Here is a 27,500-nt window from a genome sequence, read left to right as displayed (position 1 = left end):
TGTAAGATGAAAGGCGTGGCTCAAGCACAGTGGGCATGGGTGGGGGTGGGTGGGGATGTTGTCTTGCCCTCCAGTAAGGTTGTGGCCCAAGATGCTAATCCTGTTCATTAACATACCAGGGTTAGGATTTCCAGCACTGTCAAACTGGAAGATCACAAAAGGGCAGACAGCCACTCCAAACTGAGAATCATGGCCCCATCCAGTCAGCACAGATTTTGGAAGAATACAGTTCACCCTTGACATTCCACCGTCGGGCCCACATATAAATCACATTCACTCCATTGCATCATCCCCAAAGTCTTGATCACCTCCAAGTCCCAAATCTCATCTTCTGGACCATATGAATCAGAGACGGGTGAGAATCCCTTTTCATCTGTGAGCTTGAAAACTCTAGAAGACAAGCTATCTGCCTCCAGTGCGCAGCGGTAGAACAGGCACAAGGTACAAAGACATGATAAACAAGGTGTCATATAATCGAATTACAAATGAGAGACCTGGAGGGGAAATGGGTCCCTAGCAAGTCCCTAGCCAAGCAGAACACATTGCATTCTGTCTCCAGGCTTGAAAAGAACCCTCTGGTCTCTGAGACTCATTGGGAATCTACAGAATTAATATAAGTGAAAGCTGATGGTGACTTAATCTAGGATTAAGTGGTAGTGCTAAGTTCATTAAATTTTATAACTTAATTCTCCAGAATTTGAGTGGTATGAGGGGAAAATAAAGTGATTAAGTAGTTAATGTGCCTGGAAAGGAAGAGACTTTAGGAGGGTCAGGTCGGGAGTGGAAAGGAACAGCATTTAATACATTATGTTTCAAGTACCTATTGGTGTCCTGGGTGGTGAAGGCAAGGAGGCAGTTGGGAGGCTCTGTATTCGGCAGAGGGCACACAGAGGTCAACCACATGAGCTTGCCTTGAAGGAGTTCATGTGCAGCTGTTGGAATGAAACCCTGCTGGGGAGAGGCTATTCTGTGACCCTCCTTCCATTCCCAGCTAAGGAGCTCCAAACTCTGGACTGTTCTAGCAAAGAAATAAACTCGCACCCTCTCAAGCCTCACAGTGGTTGACTCACAGAACCTCTTCCAGCTCTGAAATCTGGTCCCGTGAAATGTGCCGCCACGTTGTCCAAGTAGAATTTCTAGAAAGGACCTGAAACCTCTCTGACTGCCAAGGCCAAGGATGGAACTAGCTTTCTTCACGTCCCGAAGATGAGATCACTGTAAGCATCTGTGTGATTCTTCTCCGAAATTATTTCGACAGTTCCTCCTCTTCCATCCAGCCTTTTTCTACAAGGGAAAGGAGTCTGTCCAAAACGACCATCAAGGACTGGCTTAGCTTTGGGCATCTACTCATGCCCTCCCTCAACACAAGAACACTTGGTTCTAACAAACTGGCATTCTGTGATGCTCACCTTCCTAGCACACTCGCTGAAGACAAAACGGGTGCATAAGCAAATGTGGTGAAGAAAATGAATGGTGCCTGGCTATTAGAAAATATAGCATCTGGGGTCTTAAAGGCTTAAAGTTAAACAAGTAGCCATCCAACCCACATGGAAGAAGAACACCAGCCTGTGTGATCATGAAGTATCATGGGGATCAGGTAACAGGCATCAGAAAGCCCTTGACAAACACACAAAACCATATGGTTGAGAACAAGGGGGGTCAGAGAAAAGACCTAAAGCCCATCTGTAGACAATGGAACATCCCCCACAGAGGGGTCACAGGGAAGGGATGAGTCAACCAGGGCACAGTAAATCACTGATGAGGCTTCCTCATCCCTCCATTATCACGACCCCAGTGCTGCCTCTGACTTTGGACTAGACCAGAGCATCCACACAGGTGCAGATAAGAGATAAGAGCTCACTACACACACAACCCAGGAGCAGGAATGGGAAGGGAGGGGGGAGAGGGGAAGAAGGGGGAACCAATCACAATGATTGACACAACCACACACCCCCACTCCAGGGAGAACAACAGAAACCATGGGGGGAAGGGAGACAGTGATTGGTGTGAGATATGAAAAAAATAATAATTTGTAATCTATTGAGGAATCATGGGGGGGAGAAAAAAGAGGAGCTGATACCAAGGGCTTAATAAAAGTAATTGTCTAGAAAAGAATGATGATGACATATATACAAATATGCCTGATACAACTGATTGTATGGATTGTAATAAGAATTTTAAGAGCCCTCAATAAAATGATCTTTTTTTTTTTTAATGGACAAAAATAAGGAGAAAGTGCAGTCACCCAGGAACACGCTGCCCTGACTGTGTGCTGTGTCTCTCCGCTGCAGGAACAGTAAGGGGCCTGTCTCCCCACCCCAGCTTTTCCGTCACATAGACCTTGAAGCCGCAAGCTTAGGCTCCTCACTCCCTGCCACTGAGTCGAGGCCAACTCATAGTGATCCTATAGGACAGGGCAGAAAGACCCCTGTGACGTTCCAAGACCATAACTGTGTAACTGTGAGGTTTCTCCGGTGGGTAATATCTCGGTTCTTGGCTTCGCACGAGAAGGAATTCACGCCAAAGCCCGTGTTGTCATCCAAGTGGGTTTGTACAGGGACCGGAGAAGTTTCAGGTTTTACGGTCTCAAAAGAGTACCTGCTATTGCGGGGAAGTGTGCCGAGCGGTGCGGAAGCAGGGCTGGGGGCTCCTGACTGGACACGAGCAACCTCGTGGGACAGCGCACCCACACGTGCAGAACTGGGGGAGGGGTCCCAGGGCCCGATGGGTCAAGGGAGAAAGGACAAGAGGACTACAGACACAGCCAGAGAGAGCGCAGGGCACGAGAGGGCAGATCCCAGAGGATGCGTCCTGCCTTTACCCTGGCCCACTCCCCTGGCTGGGGGAAGCCGGGTTGGTTGAAGGTATGGGTTGACCCCATTGGCTGTGTTAAGTCCACCTGGTGAAGTGATGGGCCTGGACCTAGTTTGGACCGCCCAGGTGTACCTCCCACCTGGCTGGGGGCTTCAATTTGAGCATGCTCAATTAGGGTCTTTATAGATGTCTAATGGCTGCCTGAGTTCTTCCCAACCTCCTCTAGTCTGGGGGGCCTGTGCAGGCATGGGAGGGGCAACACCGTGACCCTGCTCTAGCTACCTGACATAACCACTGTGCCCTAGACAACGCAAACATTCCCACAGCATAGGACCACCGTGTCACACCTCCAGCATTTCCTGGGGCTCCCAGAGACCCCTGAGGGCCTTGGTTTCTTCTCTTACTAAGCCACACGATGTGGAAGGGCAGTCCAAATTGGTGGGCACCTACCACAAGGGGCTATTTGACGCTCAGTTTGTAGTTGTGTGTTGCAGCAGCACCCGCAGACTGAGACAGCCCTTGCAGACAGATGGTTGCACTCACAGCCCCCTAAGCCCTCTGCAGCTGTAAGGTGCTGAGAGCACAGCCCAGGATCAGGAACACCTGGCCCATCTCCCCTGGTGCTTGGAAGCAGGCCTGGATCTTTGTTTCTCCTCTCTCTTTTCTGTACAGCCTGCCTCTTCTTTCTAGTCTTTGTCTCCAAGTTTTCCGGCGCTCTCTGTCCCAGATTTCTCTCAATTTAGGCTCGCCAGATCGGTTTGGGAAGCTGAGAGGCAGGACTCATCAAAAGAGCCGGTGGTTGTGGGTGAAAGGGACGGTGGCTCTAGCTTCCTGGAGCCTGCCTGCAGAGAAGGGCAAGCTGCTCGGGAAGGGGCCACCTTCTCCAGCCTCAGCGGAGAAGGTGGTGGCTCCAGCCTGGGGGTCTAGGAATTCCCGTGCATGTCCCGCCTGCCCATCTTAATTTGCCACTTCGTGGTGTCATGTGACCTTGAAAAAAACCCCTCCCCCCTGCACTCCCCCATCTGTCTGCTTTCCCTTTTCCGTTTGCGGTTAGAAGGGACAGGAACCTGACCGTCCGCAGCTGGTCTCTCGAAGCCCCAGGAAGCAGAGGCCCAGTCTCTTTCCTCTTCTGCCCGCCCCACCCCAGAACCTTTGATTCTCGGCAGCTGACTCACTTTCCCTGTCCGCCCGGGTGCTCTCTGCGATGGTCCTCCTCTCTCTAACGTGAATCTATTTTTCTCTCGCACTCCCTCCCTCCCTCCCACGGCCCCTGCCGCTCCCCAAACACACATGGCCTTGCCCCCACCCACTTCCTGTCCCTCCTTCCCACCCCCTCCCGCGGCCCAAAGCGGTGGGCATTCAGGTCAAGTTGGCCTTTCTCCAAGGCAAGTTCTGGGCGGCGACACAACAGGTAGGTGGGCCGGGGCGGGGGCAGGCGGGGCGGGGGGTGGGGGGGAAAGGGCAGAGGACGCCCAGCATCGCTGCAGGAACAGGGGCTGGTCCCTTGGGTCCTACCTTGAGCTCCTCTCTGGGCACCCCCTTGACTTTCAACCAACCCTCCTGCTCCGCCCCCCGTTAGTCCCCTCGGCAGCCACCAGTGGGCGCTCCCCGCTGTCTTGCCTTTCTTGGTTCCCCCACACCTCCTGGGCCCACCATGGCTCTCTGCAGATGAAGCACACCCACCACACACCTGCTGCTCGCGCGACATACCAGTCACTCGGCACGTGCCTAACACACCGCATGCACACCACACAGGTACAGATGGGCACAATGCATAGGGACACCCATGGTCACCATCCCTGTTCTTCCTTCCAGTGCAGTGGTGTGGACGAGCCATGCCCAGGGAGCTGCCAGGACAGTGTAAGTCCGCCCCATGTGAGAGGCATGGGCCCCTCTCATCACATACTCAGTGGGCTAGCTCCCCTCCTCCCTCCCTCCGGTGCAGGGCTCCCTTGGAAAGAGAGTCTTTTCCTTGGACCTTCGGGAACTGGGGCCCAGGGCTGGGCCCCAGCAGTGACCTCCCGTCTGTGCTTCCTCCTTCCCCAGGACCTGGACTGCTTCGTCGTAGACAACAATGGGTTCATCCTGATCTCTGAACGGGCCCAGGAGGTAAGTCCCTGGGGAAGAGAACCAAGGGGCAGGAGGAGGCAGGATGTTTGGCAGTGACTTCTGTCAGCGCGAGGGCAAAGTCTGGTTCGATGCCAATGGAAGCGTTTCCCAGGAAAGGATGCCAGAAGACAGGGTTCCAGGATCATACCCAGACAGCACTGGGAAGAAAACTCCAAACTCACACCAACGAGTCGCTGTGGACTCGTGACAACCGTGTAGGACAGGGTAGAACTGCCCCTGTGGGCCTCTGAGACGGTAACTCTAGATGAGAGTGGAACACGCCCAGCTGTCTCCCTCGGAGTGGCTGGTGGTTTCAAACTGCTGACCTTGTGGGAGAACACACGGGACAAACTCAAGATCCTAGAAGATGTCAGGCCTCCGGGTAGGACAGAGATTAATGAAACCGTGAAGACCAGGGGCCCCAGTGCCTTCGGGCCTGGAACGGAACTGGCCGTCCTGTTAGAATAATCAACCGTTTAAAATCAGGAGGAAGCAATCCAGCGGGTGGGGAATAAGGAGGAAGGGGAGCAGGAACCTGGGAGACAGTGATGGATCCACAGTGAGGGGACTGCAATGGATGTGCTGAAGCAGATGGGTATGAATTGTGGAATATGAAACTGATCGTCTGCTCTGTGAGCCCCCCCCCACCCCCCCCACCCCCAATTCACAATCAAATGTTTCAAAAGGGACGAGGAGCACAGCTGTCTCCTGCAGGACTCTGTTCACAGGCCTTGGTAGAGTTCTCACCTTCCGTGGGGAAGACCCATGGTTCGATTCCCGGCCAAGGGCCCAGACCGCACTCACCTGTGGGTGGAGGCTTGCATGTTAGTCTGATGCCAAACAGGTTTCAGGGGGGCGTTTAGACTTAGACAGACTAGGAGAGGCCTGGCAATCCAGTGCAAACCTTACGGATCAGAATGGTCCGATCCTGTGGTGAGTGGGGTCGCCATGAGTAAGGGGCAGACTCGGAATACTGCTTATTCCTCATGACAATCACCTGGGTGCCTCTGCCTGCCTCTGGTTCGCTGTGACACCCCCTGGGGCTTTGTCACGCTTCTGTTTTAGTATTTCTCAAGTGGGCGGTCCATTTTAAAATTCATCCGTGGCTCAGGGAGGACAGCAGTTGGTGGCTGAAGTTGAACCCCGCACTGGGAATGAGGCTTTAGGACAATCTGATGTTCTCAATCATTCATGCTCCGGCTCCTGCTGCCCCGGGTAACAGCCCGGCCGTGTCTCCAGGTGTCTTGGTGTTGGCTTTCAAGGAGCCCAAGGAGCTTCAGAGAGGAGGCGGAAGCCTGACGCTGGGTCAGAAGGGATGTAGGAAGAAGGCAGCCTAGTTCAAGACACAATTCTCTGAAAAGGACCAGATAATGTGTGTCTTAGGACTTGTGAACCCAATGGTTGCTGTGCCACTCGAGTGCAGAAGCAGCCCCAAAAGAGCACAGGCGTGAATAAGCGTGTCTTTGTTCCAATAAAACTTTATTTATAGGACTGACACTTGATTTGCATATCCTTCTCACATGGCACTAAATATGTTTCTCCTCTTGGTTCTATTTCCAATCATTTGACCTTGTAAAGCCCTTTCTTAGCTCCAGGCCAACAAGCTTGGTGCTGAGTTAGAGCTGGCCCATCCCTGGCAGCTGGGTCCAGAATCGGAACTTTGAGAAGTCCATACGAGCAGGGTCATCTCCATGAAGGAAGGGACCGCGTCCACTCCCCCATCCCTGTGGGGACCTATGTCATCATTTGTGGTGGTATGCTAATCACATTTCCCACCAGAAAAGAAATGAGGTTTTCCTTGGTTATTAGCCCCTGGACTCATTGCTATAGAAATGCCCAGCTTTGAACCTAAACATACACGAGAAGTGATGAGAAGAGGAGAGAGGTTCTCGAAAGCACGCTGTGGGGAGGGAGACGCACCTGGATGGGGCTGGAGAACTGACAGGGCAGGGTTGGTGACCCCAGGGCGACTGGCCTTCTGTGAAGGGTATGGCAGGCTGCACGTCCCAGCCTCCTGGGTCGCCTACCCACCTTCATTCTGGGGTACTGGATTCAAAGCACACTGGGGGTGAGGGGTGGGGTGTGTGCCTGTGCGGCAGAGTTGAGTGGATCTCTTAGTGGTTCTCAACCTGTGGGTCATGACCCCTTTGGGGATCAAACGACCCTTTCATAGGGGTCTCCTGATTCATAACAGAAGCAAAGTGACAGTAATGGAGTAGCAACAAAAATAATGTTATTGTTTGGGGTCCCCACACCATGAGGCACTGTCTAAAAGGGTCGCGGCCTGAGGAAGGTTGAGCACCACTGTCTTAGAAGGTTGCAGGTGCTAGGGGTTGGGTTGACAACTTTTGTAGGCGCTGAAGGAGCCCTGGGGCGTAGTGGGTGAGCCGCCACAAGGTCTGGTTAGAACCCAGCAGCGGTTCCGTGCGAGGAAGATTGATAGCCTGGGAAAACCCAAAGGGGACAGTTCAACTCGGTCCTGTAGGGTCACTTCCATGACAGCTGGGGTTTTTGTTGTGTTTTGTTTTTGTTTATGAGTTGATCAGTTTCCCAAAACAATTTTGGCTGTAAAGAGGGAATGGAGACATTAACTGAGTTACCACCACCCACCAAAGTCACCTATCAGCTCATCTAGGTCCTCACGGTAGGCCATGTTCCCAGGTCAACAAAGCAGGAGGAGCCGGCAAGGGAGCCGGCCTGGGCCCCAGGGAGCAGGAAACGACCCAAGTGAGCACACGTGGACGTGCCAAGTCTACTGGAGCTTGGGCGGAAGAAGCGGGTGCTGGAGGAGAGGGATGCCCATGTCTGTCGTAGTCACGAAGTGGAACCCCAGCTTGTCCTCTGTCACGTCTGTGAGAACAAGCTCGGCACAGTGACATTTTTGTCTGTAGCACTACTTGTATCTAGGTCAGAGGGGCTGTGGACACTTTCACAGAAGTGACGGGATGCGAAGCGTGACCGGAGAGTGCACAGCGGAGTCGTTTCCATGTGTCGTGGGCACCTTGGGCCCTGCCTTGGGTCCCTCATCCTCAGGGTGGCGTCTTTGCTCTTGGACACTTGCAGGGGTGTTTGGCGGCAGAGTTGAACGAGGAGTGCTTCGTAGGGTGTTATAATAGACTGAAATCCAAGCTGGGTTCATTCTCACTCCTGTGACCCTACAGAGGGTGTCTGAGGCTTGAAATCTTTGTGGGGCAGACAGCCTCCTCTTTCTCCTTCAGGGCAGCTGGTGATTTTGAACTGCCCACCTTGTGGTGAGCCGCCCATTCGTAGTCCATGGAGCCGCCAAGGCTCTGTAGAGGGTTATCATGAAGAACTACATGTGACCGGAGTACAGCCTTCCCTTTCCCTCGGAAGGGAGGGCCACAGCCGGGGCCAGGAGAGTGGCAACAGCTCTATGGGCCTGTGTCCTGTTTGCAGTGGGTCTGTCACCCTGGATTTAGAGACTGAGTCCTGTCCCTGGCCTGCAGGCAGCACCCCCATACAAAGGTTCTCAAAGGAGCAGCAAAGCCCCTGGAGAACCGCCCTCAGTCCCAGCACTGTTCTCCCAGGAACCCGCATCTCCAAGGGCACAGCTCCCTCCTCCCAGCCTGGGGCAACCCTGTCTGCCCTCCCTTGACATGTGGCTGAGCCTGTCTTGTGCTTCAACTCTTGTTTTTCTCTGATCCCCTGCCCTCCCCCAGGCCCCCCCAGCCCAAACTCTTTGTCTTCCCTCCCACTCGGCCTGTCAGCTGTCTTTAAGTCACTCCTGGGGCCCGTGGGGAGAAATCTCTGCCTCCCTGCTCCCCATTCCCCACCCTCCACGCCCCCCAGCTCACAGCCTCCGCTGACATCTTGCCAGAGCTTCCTCACGGCCTGGCACAGCCTCTGCCTTCCTCCGGTCCTGCAGCTAGGACCTCCCTGAGGGCCCTGGCCCGCTAGGTGAAGTTCTGGTTGTCACATGAACCTGAGGCCTGCCTCCTTCCTCAGCAGTGGGGGGGGGACGACTCGCAGGGGCAGGCTCTGCAGGTGGCTCACGTCCATCCGCCATACTTCTGCCCATGTGGCCAGCAGCACTTGTCGCATGACCCAGCTCAGGGGAGGCCGTATGACAGAGGATGGAGTGGAAGGACATTGGTCCCCACCAGGTGCCATGCAAAGAGCCATGTAGCACAGTAGTTAAACGTTCAACTGCTCACCACAAGGTTGGTGGCTCAAACCCACCCAGGCACTCCTCTCTCAGGGGTCTGCTCCCGAGAAGACATGGGTCACCTGAGTCCCTTGAGAAACACCTGGATGGCACCTGACACCCGCACAAGACACTCCCCATCTGGCCTATCTGTGGTCCCCAGAGCTCTTAGCAGGAGGGGTCATCCCTGTCCCAGAGAAGGGGGAGCTGGGGCTGTCCTTAGCTGCCCCAGACGCCGAAGCTTCCCCACCCATGGTCCAGTGCCCTTCTCTTGGGAGACCGGAGACGCTGGCGGTTCAGCTCTGCACAGGCACACACGTTAGACACGCCCAGGGGCTGCTGCCAGCTAGCTAGCATACTGGCCCACTCTGCTGCAGCTGCTTCGAGGGCTTCCTGCTCCACCTCCAAGCTGGGACCCCGCCAGGCTCCTCCCACCACCATCTTCTAGCCCTGGCAGTCAGGGAGACCCCTGACTTCAGCTGCAGCCCCAGAGCGGAGCCCCACAGCAGACCACTCTGCACGCATGGCGACCACAATGAAAAGAGGGCCTTGGTGCTCCAGTGGTAAAATTCCTGCCTCCGTGTGGGACACCGGGGTTTGCCAGGTGCCAGGGTGCCTCACACGCAGCCGCAGGTCAGGTCATCTGCCATGATGCTACGATGCTGACCGGCCCTCAGCTGAGTCTGCAGAGGAAGGAAAAGCCTGGCAGTCTACTTCTGAAAGTCAGCCAGGGCAGCCCCGTGGATCCCCCGAGGGGAAGGCAAGGACCGGGCAGTGCTGTGTCCCGTGGTGCATGGAGTCTGTCTGTCAGGCAGCCAGCAAGAGCAGCATCCCAGTGAAAGGCCAGGTTTGAGCGAGGACAGATAGAGGTCCAGCTGCAGCCTCAGAAGCCGGCGCTTCCGGTCCTCTTTCTAGTGCTGGGCAGAGAGGGGCCGGGTCTCTCTGGCTGTTTGCTGCTGGGGTGCTGGGGCCAGTTAGGGAACTGGGCTCGTCTAGGAGACCTGAATGGACCTGGGAGCCGAGGGTGTGGGCTTTGGCTCTACCGGTCCAGAGACTTGCTCCATCTCCCCCACCCACCCGGAGCAAATCATTTTATCACTTAGCAATGACGTTGTCTCAAGGAAGGGTTCTCCCTCGCCTGGCTTAAGCAAGTTAGAGATTGATAGTCTCACACAGCCGAAGCCAGGATGAAGCAGCCCAGGTCGGGAGTGTCAACAGGGTTTCTTAAGATCCTTAAGCTCACCACCTGGCTATCGGGGCTCCCGCCTTCCTGCCCACCTTCTGGGCATGAAGGGGGAGGGCTACAGACAAAAGCTTCCTCTCAAGAGATTCATGGATCTAGCCTTTGCTTAGTTTTTTACTGGCCTGCCCTAGCTGCAAGGGAGGCTGGGAAATGTAGTTGAGCACAGCTAAGCAACCGGTAGCTCTTGAGCAGATTCCAACGTGGGCATCCCCGCGTGTGTCGGAGCAGACACGTGTCCCACGGGGCTCTTAAATGTGTTTACTGCGAGTCGGGTGAGGTCTAGAGGGCACAGCATCAGTTTCTCCTGCAGCGGCGCGGACCCCGTTTGTGCCAACCCGCCTACCGCCATCCCCACACCGCGCTCAACATCCCTTCCCCACTTCTCCCTGGGGCGCCTGTTTCCTCTCCAAACGCGGCTGGGCTTGGTCCTTGGGCGCACACTGTCCTTGGGCGCTTTTCATCCTTGTGGTGGCTGGTTCTGCCACAGGGCTGCGGTCCGCCCCAGACGGAAGGGTAAGGGGCCCTGGTCTCTCTCCGACCAGTAAGCGTGTGGCCTCGCTGGTGGTGTTGAGGCTCCTGTTGCATTTCCCTCCCCCATTCCAGCCGAGACTGCCCTGTGATCCTTTCAGAGCAGGTGGCCGTGGGGGAAGTGGCGGTGCCCACCGTGCAGCTCTGCCACCCAGGCCCAGTGGAGCTCGGCGTCTCTGCGGGCGTCTTCCTGTCGAGCTGCCTCACATTGTTCCTCTGGATGGCGAGAGACTGCTCCTGAGCAGTTAAGACCCCAGGTGTCCCCCCACCTCCCCGCGTGGAGCCTTTGTGAACTGACTCCAGACTGTGGTCTTCCCCCCCACCCCCGGCCCAGCAGCCCCTTCCCTCTGGTTCTGCTGTGTCTATGAAGTGTTCATAGCTGGACCTCTATGGGGATGCAGACAGCTGTCTGCAGCTATCCTCTGTCCAGCCTTTATGTCTTCCCGGATCTGCCCCCCTCCTCCCTCCACCACCGGTTCAGTCTGCGTGTCTATCTAAACAGCGGCTCGCAGGTCCCCACGGTTGCAGGCGTGTGTCTATAACAGTATTTGCCTCTGTTGTCTTTCGCTCCTGCAGACCGCCCAGTGCCTCCATCGTTGTTTGCCCTCCTCCCTCTGGTGGTATGTTGTCTTCCCCTGTCCCCAAGTTAACACCTGTCACCACTTAGCCTGTGGCGTCCCCTCCCGCCCCTGGTAACCATCAAAGTAAGTTTCTTCTGGTGTGAAACGCCCCCCTCGACTTTGCATATATAATATAGTATGTGTGCCCCACAGGGTTTCACAGGATCTTCCTTCCAGTGCGCCTCTGGGTGGAGTCGATCCTCCAACCTTCTGGTTTACAGCCTCTCCGATTAACCCTTTTCAGGGACTCTAAATACATGCTCCCCTCATGAAGGTCAGGATCGCCTTACTGAAGATGGAAAACTGCATATGCTCTGCCAGAGCGGCGTGTGCTGGAAAAGCAATTTTCCTGAGAGGATGCATCCCCACTGTCCGAGACACACCTGTCTGCCCCCCGGGGACCCCTCTCTTCAGGACCAAGGTGTAGGTGGATGAACCTCTAACCTCATAGGAAAGTGAAAGGGCAGGTTGGAGGCATAGTGTCCATCAGATCAGATGACTGCCTCCCAGCAGTGGGCCTCCATTCCCTCTCCCCCTCCCTTCCTCCCTCCCTCCCTCCCTCAGACCTTCAGCAAACACCCTGCCCTGGACTGTGGCCTGGAGGAGGCTCCCGAGGGCGATGGGGGTGGGGAGATGGATGTCTGCACTCTTGGGTCGTCATCTGATGATAGGGACGCGTGGGTGCGCACATTGCTGACACCAGTAGCGCAAGGCAGGCAGTCTCCAGCTGAGAGGGAGCAGGTGAGCTGCAGGGGTTCAGGGACTTCGGGGAAGGTGCTTTAAGGCTGCATCGTGAAGAGTAGTCCCTGTGCCTCTGCTTCCCCACCTGCGGTTTTCTCCCTGGAATGCTCTGGGTGCCTCTGCCTCTCTGCGTCCTCCCCTGGCCTGCCTTTCAGAACAAGTGGGCCCTGCTTGCTTACACCTCCATGGGAGGTGCCTGCCATGTCAGGCTGTGCTCTGTGCAAGGGGGTGTCACCGGGCTGCTGTCTGTCTCTCCAAGCTGGTTTGCAAGTTCTTGGCCTAAGACCAGTTGGTTCAATGTTCTCATGTCGTGAGTGAGTGTGTTGCATATCAGAGGCGCTAACAACCAGCCCTTTGGGGCAGCCAGGCCGGTCCAGGCAAAGAGAAAGCGGAGCCTCCACCCAGTCCGAAGGCCTCTGTTGCCACCACCTCGGATCCCTTTTCCGTTTGCATCTGTCATTAACCTGCCAGTGACTGATGACGATTTTTTGTCATACATTTTAGAGCAGTGGCATCCTGACAAAGAGCTCTTTCCAAAACACGTTGTAGGATGTCAGGCCTTGATCCCTGCCCAGCTCTGTTTGTGGAGTGGCATTTCCTGAGTTAACCCCTGGTTCCAAGGCGTGGCCCAGGGGGATTTCCCATCAAGAGTTCCCGTCCCAGAAACCCACAGGGCAGTTCTACTAAGAGTTCGAATCAACTCAAAGGCAGCGAATTGTGGTCTTTTGTTTGGGGATTCCCACCCCCCATGTTTTTGGCCCTCTATTTATACAAGTCCAATCTTAGTGGCTTTCCTGGGGCAGCCCCACCCCCAAGGCATCACCATCCCCTCCTCCAAATATAAATATAATTCTTATTCTTCCCATTTCTCTGATTGCTATCAGCTGCTTAAAAGCCCAGCCTCCTGATGGACCCCCGTCTGGGATCAGTCTCCACTCCCGTAAGAAGTAGGGGTTCATCAGGCACCCCCCAAGCAGGTTTCCTTAAAGGGACCCCCAGTCCTTGCAGCAGACGTGCGTTTATTTCGTCACATAAGCTCTTTCGTTATTCTGAGGGGTCCATCAGACCTGGTTTCCACAGAGATGATTACACGGGGTCTCCACAGAGATTACACGGGTTCTCGTATCCACTGGCAACGCCCCCCTCACACCCCAGCCCCGTCTGGTTTCTTCCTCTGAGCCATCCCTCTCCCGCAACCTAACCTGCTATACCTTTGGCATGTTCTCCCCACTAGAGGCCTGAGGGGGTGGTGCCCCAGGCAGGCCCAGGAGCTGGAGAAGTGTCCCCGGGCGGGAAGCAGGCCAGGCTCCCTGCGCCCTTCCTCACAGCTGTGTGTGAGAAGAGCCCACGATTCTGGCAGCAGCTGCCCAGGAGGGGAGCTGCTAGGCCAGGGCGGCCCCCGAGGGTGGGCGAGGGTCTAAGGACGCCAGTGCCCATGGAATCAGAAAGGCGAGTGGCTAATTCATGGAAGTGGGAGGTGTGGAAGGGAAACTTAGAGGCACCCAGAATTCCTCTCCAAGTCGAGTCAGAACACCCGAGTTTGGGAAGGGCACTATTTTTGAACCCTTGTTGGCCAGGACTCACAGAAAGAAATACATCTGACCCAGAACAAACACACCCAAAGACTTGCATGGAACCCAGGCTGGGACCTCAGAGTCCGTGGGAAAACTGACTGGAAAAGTAGCGGAGTTTTGCCACCAACTTTTAGAAGCCCATTCGTATCTAACAGCCCAAGTTTCCTGAGCCTGACTTACCGCTGGTGACTCCGACTGAGAGAGGAAGGGCTGCCGCCTCATCACAAACAAGCCCACTGGGCAACTTGGGGCTCAGTGCACGGCTTATGGTGGCTGGGAGGGGCTGTCCGGTTGATTCAGACTCACCATGAGCATGGGCCACGAGGTCGCCCACAGGCTTCCTCCCAGACTGCTGGGCCTTCCTTCCATGGAACCCCCGGGGTTAAGGACCTCCAGTGGAGCCCGTAACCACTGGGCCCCCACGGTTCCTTCATAACCAACTGAGGGGTGGCAGCATGGTTACAAAGCCCCAGGCTCGGTGGGCAGGAGCAGCCAGGCCCTGCAGAAGCACCTCCTGCTTGGTAGAGTGGAGGGGCAATGAAGAAGGGGAGGCCCTGGGCGAGAGGGATCGGTGATGGATAGATGGTGCCGTGGTGCTGATGGGCACCCAAAGGAGGGGGCCCGGTGGGGAGTCTGGACGCAGAGCAAGCCCAGTCTGGGCTGGTAGCTTTAAATGACTTCATCTCCCCACCCACCACTCACCACCCTCTTTCTCTCGCCCTCTTTCTTCCTCCCTCACAGACGGGAAGATTTCTGGGGGAGGTCGATGGTGCCTTCATGACCCAACTGCTCAGCATGGGGGTGTTCAGCCAGTAAGTGAGATGGGGACCCCCCCACCCCCACCCATCCCCCGCAGTCTAAGTAGACACAGCCAAGACAAGATGTGATGCTAAATTGTCCAGACAGACGTCAGGATCCGGACCTCAAGCCGCCACAGTGAGCACTCCCAAAGAGCCCCTAAAATAACCTTTCTGACATCCAGAACCAACTGTGAGGAGGGGAGGGGCAGGTGGGGCTCCCCTCCCCCAGCTGAGCCTCCGCTGGAGGGGGCACCATCCAGCCCAGCAGCCTGTGTAAGATATGAAAATAGCAATCATTTATCGAGGGTTCCCCGGGGGAGGGGGAGGGGAAGCTGATACCAAGGGTTCAAGTAGAAAGAAAATGTTTTGAAAATTCTGATGGCAACATATGTACAAATGTGCTTGATACGATGGATGGATGGACTGCGATAAGAGCTCTAGGAGCCCCCCCTCCCCCGCCCCCCGGTAAAACATTTGTCAGTTTTTAAAGTCAGCCACTGGCTACCCATTCACTTTCTCGGGCCACTTGAAACACAGAAACGCAGCTTGCAGCCCAAGCTGCCCCTGACCGTGCTCGCCCACTCACGAACCCTCACCAATCTTGATGAGTGGAGGCCCTGCTGGCCCGCGTCCCAAGGCCTCGGACTCACATATCCCATGTCTGATTTCCAGAGTGACCATGTACGACTACCAGGCCATGTGCAAGCTCCCGGGTCACCACCAGAGCTCGGCTCAGCCCCTGACCAGCGTGAGTGTCACCCGGGGCCATCCTTCCACAGGACGGGGAGTTCACCGCCCTGTCCTCTCAACAGAGGTCACCATGGCGTCTGAGTCCAGCCGGCACTGCCCGCCTCGGTGGTTCTTATTCTCACCCAGTGCAGACGGTCTGGTCTGGCCTGGGACCTGACCAACTTCTGCCCTCCACCCACGTGGCCCTGTCGAACTCGGCTTTGGGAACTACCAGTTCCTCTGGCCGAGAGAATAAGGCGTTGGCCCTTTGTGGCCATGCATGGCCGCACCCCCTGACTTAGGAGCCTTGGCCACTGCAGCCCTAGACGTGCCTCATCAGGATGGGGGGCTGCCTGTGGTGTTGCTGGACACTGTCCAACCTCCGTTGTCTGAACTGCAGGGGGCTGGCAAGGGGTGGGGGGAGCAGGAAGGGCTGCTAAGCCACCCACCCGCCGCAGCTGGTGCCAGTCTCTGTGTTTTGCATGGTGTCCTGGGAAGGCGCTTGGGCCTGCATGTTAATGGTGTGTCCGCTGTCCCTTACAGCCAATCTCTGCCTTCCTGACTGCTACCAGGTTGCTGCTGAATGAGCTCTTGCTGTGAGTGGGGGGCTCTGAGGTGGGGGGACCTAGGCGGGCTGGAGAACTGCGTGCAGACAGGTGTGGTTTCTGAGGCTGCCGTCTGAGGTCCCGGATACCATACATGGTACCAAGGCCCAAGGAGGAGGTCAGGGTCTCTCCTCCCTCTGCTCTGCCATCTAGGAGCCCTGGTGCCCCAGTGTGTATGGGGAGTCCCGTGGGGGCAGGGGCCACGCAGGTCTCTGAGGCCCATCTGCGTCTCACAGGTTCCTGGTGGAGTGGAGTGCCTGGGGCAGCTGGCTTGGGGATAGTGGGGCCGCAGGTGAGTATGCCCCCAGGACGGGTGGGCTCCGTTGTTCTGTGGTCTGCAGTCAGAGTGGGTGACGGGGGACTCTGGAGAGAGGCTCCTGGTACCTATTGTCTCCTGCCCGGGCGGCTCTCATCCCCTTCTTCTCGTGCCTGGCCCCCGCATCTCTCTGTGTGATGTCATGTCATCCTGGGCCATCACGGATCTATGTGACGTCATCCATCCTGTGCGACGTCCCTACCTCATGTGACATCATGCCTTGTCTGTGCCGTGTCCACCGGGCTGGGCCCCATTTCCTGGGCAGCCAAAGGCGTGCTCCATCACGGTAAGTCACATTCACTGGGGGACCCTGGTTGACCTCGGGTGGGTTGCAGGCAGAGTGGGAGCTGCGGGGCCTGTCCTCTCTCTGTCCTGGGACCCTGACTCGGAGCACTGGAAAGCTCCACCCCAGGGGAAATAAACTCTGTCCACCGTCTCTGTCTACAGACAGCATCCCGATTCCACGAGGAACAGGGTGATGTGTAACTCAGGGTAGGGGAGGCCAGGTCACCTCTCAGAGAAGGCCCAGGCCCACCTCCAGCCGGATGTCCCGAGAGCCCTCTGCAGTCCCATTAGAGGGCTGGTCACCAGGAAGGTCTCTGGACAGGCCCTCCAATGGCCTTGAGTGAGGGCAGAGAGCCTGAAAGGCAGCAACATGGTCACCTATCAAAGCAGAATCTTCCATCGGGCCAGTGGTGGCCCCAGCCCCAGGAGAGTGCGAGCCACTCCCTCATTGGAGGGACGTGAATACACACCCACTCCGGGGGGGCCTGGAGCTCCAGAGCACAGGGCAGCCTCGCCTCGGCTGGTTTCCTTCAACCCTCATGCTTGACGCGACCTCCTCCCTGGGCTCTGGAGCACCCCGTGACGTGGGTGCTCCCTACCCGCTGCTCACTGATGCCCACCTGTCTGTTCTTCACACTCTCCCTTCCCCTCCTGGCTCAGGCCCACAGGCTTTGGCTCCGGAGCTGCCCTCTGACCCTCCGCTCCTGTGGCTCTTTCCCCACCACGTTCCCAGGTTTCTTTTGGAAATCACACTCCCCATGCCCCGGTCCTCCCAGGAAAGTTCTGAGGGGCCATTCACAGTCACAGGTGTCAATGACAGGAATCAGGAACCATGTGCCACACCACAGAGGGAGGAGGGTGGGGGGGAGCCCCCAAACTACCCCACGCCCCCCATGTCTGCCTTGAAGATGACTCCTCCTCGTTCCTTGGTCGACGCTGAGGATCCCCACCAGGCTGTTCAGAATTCTCCCTCTGGCCAGCAGCCCGGCCAGTGCACAGCATCCTCCCAGAACGAGCTGCCCCTGGCTGGCCCAAAGCCTTGGGGAGGTCACTCTCCTGCGCCCACAGTGACTATGACGACGGGGATTGTTGGGGTGTTCAGCATCAGAGCTGGGTGGGCTGGCCGCCCCCCATGTTTTATCCCTGTGTGAATGGAATCCAACGCTTCACCCCAGTGCTGGCCACGGCTCTCCTGCTCCTCCCTCCCCCCCCCCCCCCCCCCCCCGTGAGCAGTCTGGGCGTGGCTTTCATTAGACTCAGACAATGTTAGCTGTCTACGGTGAAGGGGAGGGCTAAGGCCTCCACGTACACCACCCCTCTCCTCCCACAGACACCCCAGCTGTCAATGCTGGAAGGGCCTTTGAGGGGGTGCTCTGCCGACGCCCCTCCCCCAGCTTCCATGGAGCATGCTGGCTGCTGTGGGGAGCGGGAGTCCACATGGGGAGTCTGACGCCCTCGTGTACATCATGCACAGTGTGATATTGTGGGAGGACACCCTGTGTACATACATGCACAGTGTGACATATTTGGGTGGACATCCTGTGTGCATACATGCACAGTGTGATATATGTGGGTGGACATCCTGTGTGCACACATGCACAGTGTGACATATTTGGGTGGACATCCTGTGTGCATACATGCACAGTGTGATATATGTGGGTGGACATCCTGTGTGCACACATGCACAGTGTGATATATGTGGGTGGACATCCTGTGTGCATACATGCACAGTGTGATATATGTGGGTGGACATCCTGTGTGCACACATGCACAGTGTGATATATGTGGGTGGACATCCTGTGTGCATACATGCACAGTGATATATGTGGGAGGGCACCCTGTGTGCATACATGCACAGTGATATATGTGGGAGGGCACCCTGTGTGCATACATGCACAGTGATATATGTGGGTGGACATCCTGTGTGCATACATGCACAGTGTGATATATGTGGGTGGACACCCTGTGTGCATACATGCATTGTGATATATGTGGGAGGGCACCCTGTGTGCATACATGCACAGTGATATATGTGGGTGGACATCCTGTGTGCATACATGCACAGTGTGATATATGTGGGAGGACACCCTGTGTGCACACATGCACAGTGTGATATATGTGGGTGGACATCCTGTGTGCATACATGCAGTGTGATATATGCGGGTGGACATCCTGTGTGCACACATAGTGTGATGTACGTGGACAGAGACCGCGTTTCTGCCAGCCTGTGAGCTGTGGCCTTTCAGCAGCAGATCGCCAGGGCTATCTTCCGAGGGGCCTCTGGCTGGGTCACACTGCCAGCTCTTGGCTTATCATCTAGACACTGGCCATTGTGTCAACCAGGGAGGGTGTGCCAGAGGACAGAGGCCACCCGGAGAAGCAGTGACTTTGCCAACGTCCCAGGGCCAGGGCATGACTGGTGCCCTTGATCCCAGCTCACTTCTCCTGGGCTCCTTTGTCCCTGCTCCCCCCACCCCAGAACTGCCAAGCAGTGGGGTTTCCCCAGCTCAGTAAGTGGGCAAGTATGATCCAGCAGGGGGTGGTTTTTAAGGCACACTCTGCCATGCCCTTGCTCACACCCGCCGTGGCCCTGTCTGTCCGCAGCCCACAAGCTCAAGAAACTGGACCTGCTGCAGCCATGTGATACGGAGTACCCGGTGTTTGTGCACCAGACGGCCGTCCGGGAGACCAATGGCTTCATCGAGTGCGGGACCTGCCAGAAGTAAGGCTCTGGGCTGTTCTGGCTGTCTCCCCAAGGGCCAGCTCTCTCCCCACCCCACCCCCCCATCCCCCCAAGCTGACTTCTGGACTTCGGAACCATCAGGGGAGCAGCATCTGGGAAGCAGGCAGCGCTTCCAAGACTCTCAGGAATCTAGCTGATCTTCTCCTTCCTTACTGAAGGAAGCAGGCTGAGGCTCAGGGTCTGAGGTCAGGCCAGCCGGGGGCACGGGCCCTTTGGTGGGCTGGCAATCAGGAAAACAGGACAAGGTGGTTCTGAGGCCTGGTCCCTGTCACAGGCCGCCCCGCCCCCAAGCCTCAAACCACGTCAGGTCTGGCAGAGAGAAGACAGCGCTGCAGCCTTGCTGAGGGCCCCTCTGGTGTTTGCCTCATTTGTCCCGGCTTTTTAAATACTTGAGGATGTAAAAGGAAGCCCCGTGGTGTACTTGGCCACGTGCTGGGCTGCTAACAGCAAGGTCGGCAGTTCAAGGGCACAGATGAGGCTTGCTGCTCCCATTAGAACGGGTTTACAGGCTCAGAAACCCTGGGAGCCGGCTACTCAGTCCCACGGGGTCCCTGTGACTTAACTCGATGGCAGCAGGTTTGATTGCTTTGTGGTTGTGATTTAAGAGGAAAAACCCATTGCTTTGGGGTCAGCGACCCCGTGGGTGGTGCGTGAGACGGAACCATGCCCCCCACACACAGCATGTCCAACAGTAGACTTTTGGAAAGTGGGTGGACAGACCCTGCTTCTAAAGCAACTGGGTGCACTTCACCCTCCAGCCTTGGCGTTGGCAGCCAAGCACAGGACGTACCAGAGGCTCTCAGCGTGGGGACAGATCGAAGCTCCAGAACTGCACTATGGGCACCCAGCAGGGGCAGCCACACACTCGCCCGCCAGAGGCCACGTGGGCTACAAGCCCACTGTGGTGATGTTCGAAAGCAAGAGGCAATGAGAAAACGGGCAAGTCCACCGTCCTTTGGAAATCCAGTGCTGTCCTGCTTAGAGAAGTATGAGGGTTGAGGCTGTTCTCTGGACCTCCCCTCATGGTCTGGTCAGACAGCAGCTGTCTGCAGCACACTCCTGGGCCCGGCTCCTAGATTCATGGGGAGCCCCATCGGCCTGGGTCCTGGGTAGAAGCCACTAGATCCAACGGGCTCTGCCACACCCTGGCCCCGTTAGGCAGAGGACCTAACAGAGCAGCCTCTCCTGCTGGTGTCTCTGCCCAGGCTTCTACAGAAGCCCCTGCCCCACCGTCTGCCCTAGGCACAGCCACACAGGCCACTCACTAGCGACTTCCCGAGGTATCCTTCAGTCCCTAGATTCCAAGGGACTTCTCTGGTGTAGCAATTCGGACAGACTCCAGTTTCAATCCCTTGGGGGGGGGGGGGGTGGTCGTGTTGGTAGATTTTAACCCCGGGCAGGTGGTTTGCATGGGGCTCTCGCTCGGTGAGGACTGAGCTGGAAGGGCAGGACCTGGCGTACAAGTAGGGCCTCAGAGTAGGCGGTCTTGCTCACAACTGCGGGCTCGGCCATTTCCCAGCTGTGAAACCTTTTGAGCAAAGAACCTAACTGCCTCTAGCCTCGGTTTCCCCATCTGCAAAATGGGGAGACACTGAGCTCATATTGAGCAGTGAAGGTTAAATGTTCATGCATGCACACACACCTATAGTCAGGGGTGTGTGGGGGCACAGTGGGCTAGGTCAGGCCAAAGATGAGAGTTTCGGCTCCCATAAAGATGCACAGCCTAATTCTACTGTCTTCAAGGGCCCCTTTGAGTCGGAATGGACTTGAACTGTCACTACTCTGCAGTCCCCCAGGCCTCCAGACTGTACTCCAGCTCTCAACTCTGGGTTCCCGGGCGGTGCGCAGGAGCACTGTGCCACCTGGTGGCCAAGCCTTAGTACTGCATCTTCCCCACCACACTCTCCCAAAGCAAGCATGTCCACAAGCCCCTCTGCTTAGGGTGGTCTTGCATTGGTCCTGTTGTCCCTACATCCATGAGTAACAACTCCTTTCCCCCTCAGAAGCTCTGGCTTTGGACTTCCTCACAGTCTCCGGTCTGATAGGAAAGTACAACTGCAAAGGCTTGTGGGTAAAATAAGCCCTTAGGAGGTGGGGCCCCAGGATGGTTCCTGCAGCTGCCCCTGACCCGACTGCCTCGTGGTTCTGTTCCTTACTCCGACACTAGCCCTGCACTAGAAGTTTCCGGGCATTCTCTCCCTAGAAGCCCTTCTCCCTAACTGCCAAGATGGCTACGAGGTTCCGTGCACCCCCCGCCCCCCGCCCCCTTTCGTTGCAGGATGTTCATGATGCAACGGATTCCCAAGAGTAACCTCCTCCTCCTGGTGACAGACTCCACGTGTGATTGTAGCATCTTCCCTCCCGTCCTGCAGGAGGCCACAGAAGTCAAATATATCCTTCCAGTCCCCAAGGAGATGGTGGGGGTGGGTGGGGGGGTAGATGATGTCATCTTCAGCCCTGGCACCACCACCATCCCACAGAGCATTGCTGTTTGTTCCGCAGCCCCCTCCCCTGGCCGCTGGCCAGGCATGTAGCTGGTCTCGCCCCGAGCCTCCAGGGTCTGCTCTGGGCATGAGTGGTTGACCTTGACCGAGAGTTCCGCACATAACGCCTCTGTCCAGTGTGACAGGATGCGCTCCCAGAAGCTGCGCCAGCGACCGGATTCCTGCCACGCTTTCCACCCAGAGGTGCGTGGCTCTTCATGGCCAAAGCCTCTGCCCATCGGGCGTGGCCTAGCACGGGCCTGCCCGCGCACTCGCAGAGGAGCAGAGCTCAGGTGGACGGGGCAGCGCCTGGGGGACATGCATGTGCTGCCCTCATGGACTCGCTCCCACGTCGCTGCAACACTGTCCATCGGCCAGAATCCCAGGGTGCTTTTAGAGGGTCCCATTCCCCAGGGTTTGGGCCCGTGGTGTTTTAGGACACAGCCATCCCAGGCTTTCCTCCTTCCCGCCTCCCTTAGCTTTGAGCACACAGGCGGTGGCCACGAGGCATGCTAGTGCTGGCCACCCTTCACCGAGCGCTCACCAGGTATGGGCCAGCCAGCGCTGAGGCACACTGTAGTCTTGGCTGTGCTGGCTGCCACAAATAAGTCACAGTTACGATGCTCAGGGACGGGGTGGGGTAGCTTCACTGTGGTCATTCTGAGAGGCTGTCCCCAGCGCACAGAAAGCCAACGCTTGAGGCCAGGCCTCTGCAGCTCCTGCTTTCCGCCTATGGGAAGTGGTAATGCTTCCTCCGTTCTGGACCTCCCCATTCCCCCTGCGTTCCGTCAGTCCATTCACAGAGGCCCCTCCCTGGGATCTGTGCCCTCGGCTGGGATGGCTTTCCCATCAGTAGGAAGGCTGCCCTCTCATCTTGGCTCTGGGCTCCACAGGAGAACGCACAGGACTGTGGCGGCACCTCTCACATCGCAGCCTCACCCCGCCTGCTCCTGCTGCCTCTGTGTGCCTGCGTGCTACCGGCCCAGCTTCGGCCATGACACCCACCCAGCCGGACCTCTGCTTCAGCAAGGCGACCCTTTCCGATTCATTCTAGAGTCAGTAATAGATATGAAACTCACCCCACCCTACCCCTCAGCCCCGGCTACTGCCCATCTCAGACCTGTGCTAACAGTCCCTGCGCCCTGAGATTGCTGAGCAGAACAAGAAACCAAGTCCCGTGTCCCAGAAGGTACTTCCCAATGAGTGCCTGGTGCCGGTGGCTCCAGGTCTCGGGTCATCCTGCCATCCTGAAGAGGAGGCCCAGGAAGAGCTCAACGTGGACTCCTACTGGAGAACTTGTTAGACTCTCAAAGACAGTCCCAGTCAGAGGAAGGCTCGGCACTTCCTAAAGAATCAAGTGATCTTCGGGAGAACCCAAGGAACTACAGAGAGAGCTGACAGAGATCGTGCCCTCCGCCCCAGACACAGCTTCCTGAGAGAGGTCCACGGCAGAGCGCTGCTCACTGGGGGCAAATGAGGCAGAGAAGCATGGACTGGGAAGACCCAGAACAGGCGCAGATGTGAAATCCTTTTAGAAAACATCAGCAGGGATTCCCGTAACACAAACAATTGTGGTTAAAGAATGTCTAAAACTCCCTAGCTTTTGCATTGATCTCAGAAAAAAACCAGTCTTAGAGACCCAAAGCCCATCTGTAGACAACTGGACATCCCCTCAGGGAAGGGTCACAAGGAAGAGACGAGCCAGTCAGGGTGCAGTGTAGTGCCATTGAAACATACAACTTTCCCCTAGTTCTTTAATGCTTCCCTCCCCACCCCACTATCATGTCCCAATTCTCCCTTACAAATCCAGCTAGACCAGAGCATGTGCACTGGTACAGATAAGAGCTGGAAACAGGGAATCCAGGACAGACAACCCCCTCAGGGCCAAGATTGAGAGTAGAGATACCAGGAGGGTAGGAGGAAGGTGGGGGGGAGAAAGGGGACCCTTCCTAGGGGGGCGGGCAACAGAACAGTGGGTGAAGGGAGACATCAGTCAGTGTAAGATATGAAAAAATAATTTATAAATTATCAAAGGTTCATGAGGGAGGGAGAGGGAAAGGAGGAGGGAAAAATGAGGAGCCGATACCAAGAGCTCTGGTAGAAGGAAAATGTTTTGAGAATGATGATGGCAACAAATGTACAAATGTGCTTGACACAATGGATGGATGGATTGTAAGTTGTACAAGCCACCAATAAACTGACTTTTTTTAAGCCTGTCTTAAGGTCAGCAGTGCTGAGCCATACAAGCGCTGTACCAGGTATGCTGAGTGCAGGGGAGGTGGAGTGGCCCCAGGGTAGAAGGGCATTCCTGCACAGCGGCGTGGGGAGCGGGGTCTCCCCAGGTCCCCCAAACAACCCAAGTCCCATCCTGGGATTTCTGTGGCTGCTCAAAGGGAATATCTGACTCAATCCTTTCCCGGGCAGAGTGGGGGTCCCTGGGGGGCTTCCCTTTTTTTCCCCCAGACTGGTGGCCTGGGCAGAGAGCTTCCCAAGGGCTCCACATGAGATCAACAGATGGGCAGAACCAGAGACTCTCAAAGCCCCATAGTGCTGTGCGGAAGCTCTCGAGACTCTCCTCCCCTCCACACCGGAAAGTGGAAGTTGGCCAAGTTTCCCACCAGCACACAGGACCGCTGCCTCTCGCCGTAAATACAGTCAGTGCATTTGTGAAGAACCTTTACACTGTAGGTGATACGTTACCTTCACTCTACGTGGCACAGACATCTTGTAAGGTAGAAGATTATAGCTGAAGAAACTGAGGATGCGGAGCTTAAGATCGCGGCTGACCCACCAGCAACAGAAGCATGCTAACAGCTCCGCTGCCATTCACCAGGAAACAATGCCCGTGGATTCAATGAATCCCCCCCTCCCCCAGCTCTGCAAGGAAGAGCATTAGCCCTGGAGTATAGATGCCACTTTCTACCCCGTGGGAGGTGGTTGGGAATCCCATGGCTTGGGCCAGCTGTACCAGAGTCCTGCGTGTGACGGGTGCTCGGGTCTTCTGTGGATTTCCCCAGTGGGAAAAAAGATCGATGCATGTGAATTATGGTGTTGAAGACTACTGACTAGAGCGGGGGGTCCTCAAACATTTTAAACAGGGGGACACTTTACTGTCCCTCAGACCCGCTGGAGGGTCAGACTAGTTTTTTTTAAAACTATGAACAAATTCCTATGCACATATCTTAATTTGAAGTAAAAAAATGGGGCAAAAACACCCGGTGGACTAGAGTATGAACAAATCCATCTTAAAAGACGTCCAAGCAGCATGCTTAGAAGCAGCAAGATTTTCTTACGTACTTAGGGCATGTTCTCAGGAGGAGCCAGTCCCTGGAGGACATCCTGCTTGGAGGGTCAGTGAAGAGGAGGAGGAGTGGTGACCCGTCACGAGATGGATGGACTCGGCGGCTGGAGCCACGGGTTCAAACACGGCAGTGACGGTGAGGATGGCACAGGATTGGACAGCAGCCCCTTCTGCTGTACGTCCGGATGTTGTGAAGGGGAAGACTTGATGGCCATCCGCAAGAACAGGACAGATCAGGACGCTGCATCAGTCTGAGACCGGCTCCAGACGGTCGGAAGAACACTGCGTTTCCATTATGGTACCTAAAACTGCCTGGCTTATCAAAAACACTAAGGAGACGTTTATGACCCGTCTGTAACTTCGTTTCATAGATGCAGGGATGTAAGTATTCATGTTTGAATTCTAGGGATAACGGGCAACAGTCTAGGTGCCCACTGGACCAAGTGAGCTAGAAAGCGGCAGAAGCCCCTTCTCCAGCTCGCTGGCTGCCCTCTCTGAGCAGGGAAGCGCGGCGAGGGCGGGCTGGCTGAGCCTCTTGCCCCAGCCCTGCTCTGGTATGGCCTCACGCTTGTCTTCAGGGACCACCAACAGTGTCTGAGCTCCTCCTCCCACGAAGGGTTAACCATCTCGGAAACCCACCGGGGCAGTTCTATCCTGTCGTGCGGGGTCCAGTGTTTTCAGGCAAACGTAGCAACCCTATGTGGGTCAGAATTACGAGAAGGCCCAGCTCGGCAAGTGCAGGTGCAGCTCTCGGCCTTGCTTCGTCAGGTTCCCCAGGGCCCCACGCGTCCGCACTGCCAAGAGTGGTCTCTAAAACCCACAAACACAGAAAGATTGGGGCGGGGGGGGGCACCCTACTGTCAAACTTAAGCTCTGCTTCTCTCCTGGAACAAACGCAAGTCCTGCCTCCAGAGGTTGGCTGGAGTCCTGTTCTTTCCCCGTAGGCCACCAGGTGGCAGCCTCGCTCAAGCTAAAGGACCTGATCATGAGTTTAGAGGAAGGAACGGCAGCGGTTTCGGGAAAGGAAGAGAATTTGGGAGTCCTATACACGTTGTACACCTTTAGAATGACCAAGAACTCGGCACTGCTGCCTGAACCCCCTTGCCCCGAACCAAGCAGGCATGTCCTAGCTGAGCCTGCCTAGGAATTCTGCATACATGGAAGTACTTTCGGGTCAAGTGTTTCATCAACCACTTCAACGTCTTTTAGTTTCAGGGGGGCAGGGACCTATCTTAAGGTCCAAGATGTAAACATGGGAGGTGGGGCACAGACACGAAAGAGCGGTCTCAGTGCAAGCATTTGGCAGACTAGCCAGTGGATCACTATGGAGGTTGGGGAACAACTGTTGCTTACCAGCCACTGCATCTCAGCGCCGGTGCAAAGGGCATGCTTCCAGTTTTTTAAAGAAAACAGGTGAGGAGAGAGGGATGGGCAAATGACCTCTTCCCCGTGTCGCAGGCAACCGGCAGGATGGGCATCAACCCCACCCATTTTGCAGAGGCAGGGACGGGCTGGATGAGCAGTCCTCAGCCTGATGCTTGCCAGCCCATGTTATTCCTAAATGGTGCTCCCACACTCGAGGGGGACCCAACCTGCTCGCACCAAAATATTGTAGCAAAGAAGCCCATTCCTTCTGGGATGTTTTAAAGAAGAGTGTCGAGAGGCCTCCCTACACCCCCGTTGTTACCACGTCCAAATTCTAACTTTGCTATGTTTGTATTCCCTCGACAGCATCCCCAGGACATCCCCTGAGAAACAGGATGCATATATACGGCTTTCAGCGGGGGGGCGGGCGCCACACGACAACATGCGGGTTCTTTACGAAGGACAGACAGTACCAGGGCTCTACAGAGCACGTGGGCCACTCCTAAAGCTTTAAAGATGAACATGCAGAATCGGACACAATGTCCAAAGGCAGGAACTTAACCCACAAAAATGAATAACTTGACCTAAGGCAAGGGGTTGGGGTTTCCTCCCCGCTCTTACATAGCCGGGATCGATAGAACCAATCAACCCAGAACCCTGGCCGCCAAGAGGGCCTCAGAGTAACGGCCTCCTCCAGTCAGGATCAAGCAGAGGAACGGCGAGCTCATCTGTAACGTGTGTGACCTGTGTGACAGTGAAACGGATTCCTTCAGTCATTGTTACAATTACAGGTAACAAGGCCTTTAACACAGCCCTGGGAAGAAAGGGTTCATTAGTTAGGGATTAGGTTTATACAATTTAGAAAGTGTAGAACTGACTTGAATTCTTTCCACACACAACCCGGCCCCAGCTGCACTGAAAGCATCAGGAAACACGTAGGGAGAGGAGGAGTGCATGGGGCTTAAGCCGCCTGAGGGGCGCGGAGACTGGGAAGAAGCCTCAGTGCCTGGAGCCGGGCCTCCGTCAAAGGACTCAGCCCCAAGCAAGAGCTGAGGCAGGAAAAACACACAAGCCCATAC

The 27,500-nt window shown here is 56.1% G+C and overlaps 1 protein-coding gene across 1 annotated transcript in view; it reads left to right on the top strand.

Moving 5' to 3' along the window:
- CACNA2D4 (calcium voltage-gated channel auxiliary subunit alpha2delta 4) overlaps positions 1-22,906 on the top strand; it is a 122,149-nt gene extending 99,243 nt beyond the window's left edge. Inside the window, exons 27-38 of the mRNA XM_075553391.1 lie at positions 4,164-4,225; positions 4,630-4,674; positions 4,861-4,923; positions 14,536-14,606; positions 15,267-15,342; positions 15,867-15,919; positions 16,165-16,220; positions 16,510-16,530; positions 19,134-19,251; positions 21,551-21,663; positions 21,877-21,959; positions 22,649-22,906. Of these exons, the coding sequence (XP_075409506.1) occupies positions 4,164-4,225; positions 4,630-4,674; positions 4,861-4,923; positions 14,536-14,606; positions 15,267-15,342; positions 15,867-15,919; positions 16,165-16,220; positions 16,510-16,530; positions 19,134-19,251; positions 21,551-21,663; positions 21,877-21,959; positions 22,649-22,753 (866 nt within the window). The 3' untranslated portion in view covers positions 22,754-22,906. The remainder of the gene's footprint in view (positions 1-4,163; positions 4,226-4,629; positions 4,675-4,860; positions 4,924-14,535; positions 14,607-15,266; positions 15,343-15,866; positions 15,920-16,164; positions 16,221-16,509; positions 16,531-19,133; positions 19,252-21,550; positions 21,664-21,876; positions 21,960-22,648) is intronic.
- Positions 22,907-27,500: the final 4,594 nt, after the last annotated feature.

Source organism: Tenrec ecaudatus, chromosome 6 (genome assembly GCF_050624435.1).
Source record: "Tenrec ecaudatus isolate mTenEca1 chromosome 6, mTenEca1.hap1, whole genome shotgun sequence".
Taxonomy (NCBI): domain Eukaryota; kingdom Metazoa; phylum Chordata; class Mammalia; order Afrosoricida; family Tenrecidae; genus Tenrec; species Tenrec ecaudatus.
Note: the sequence above shows the minus strand (reverse complement) of the source record. Positions and strands in the feature narration are given on the sequence as shown.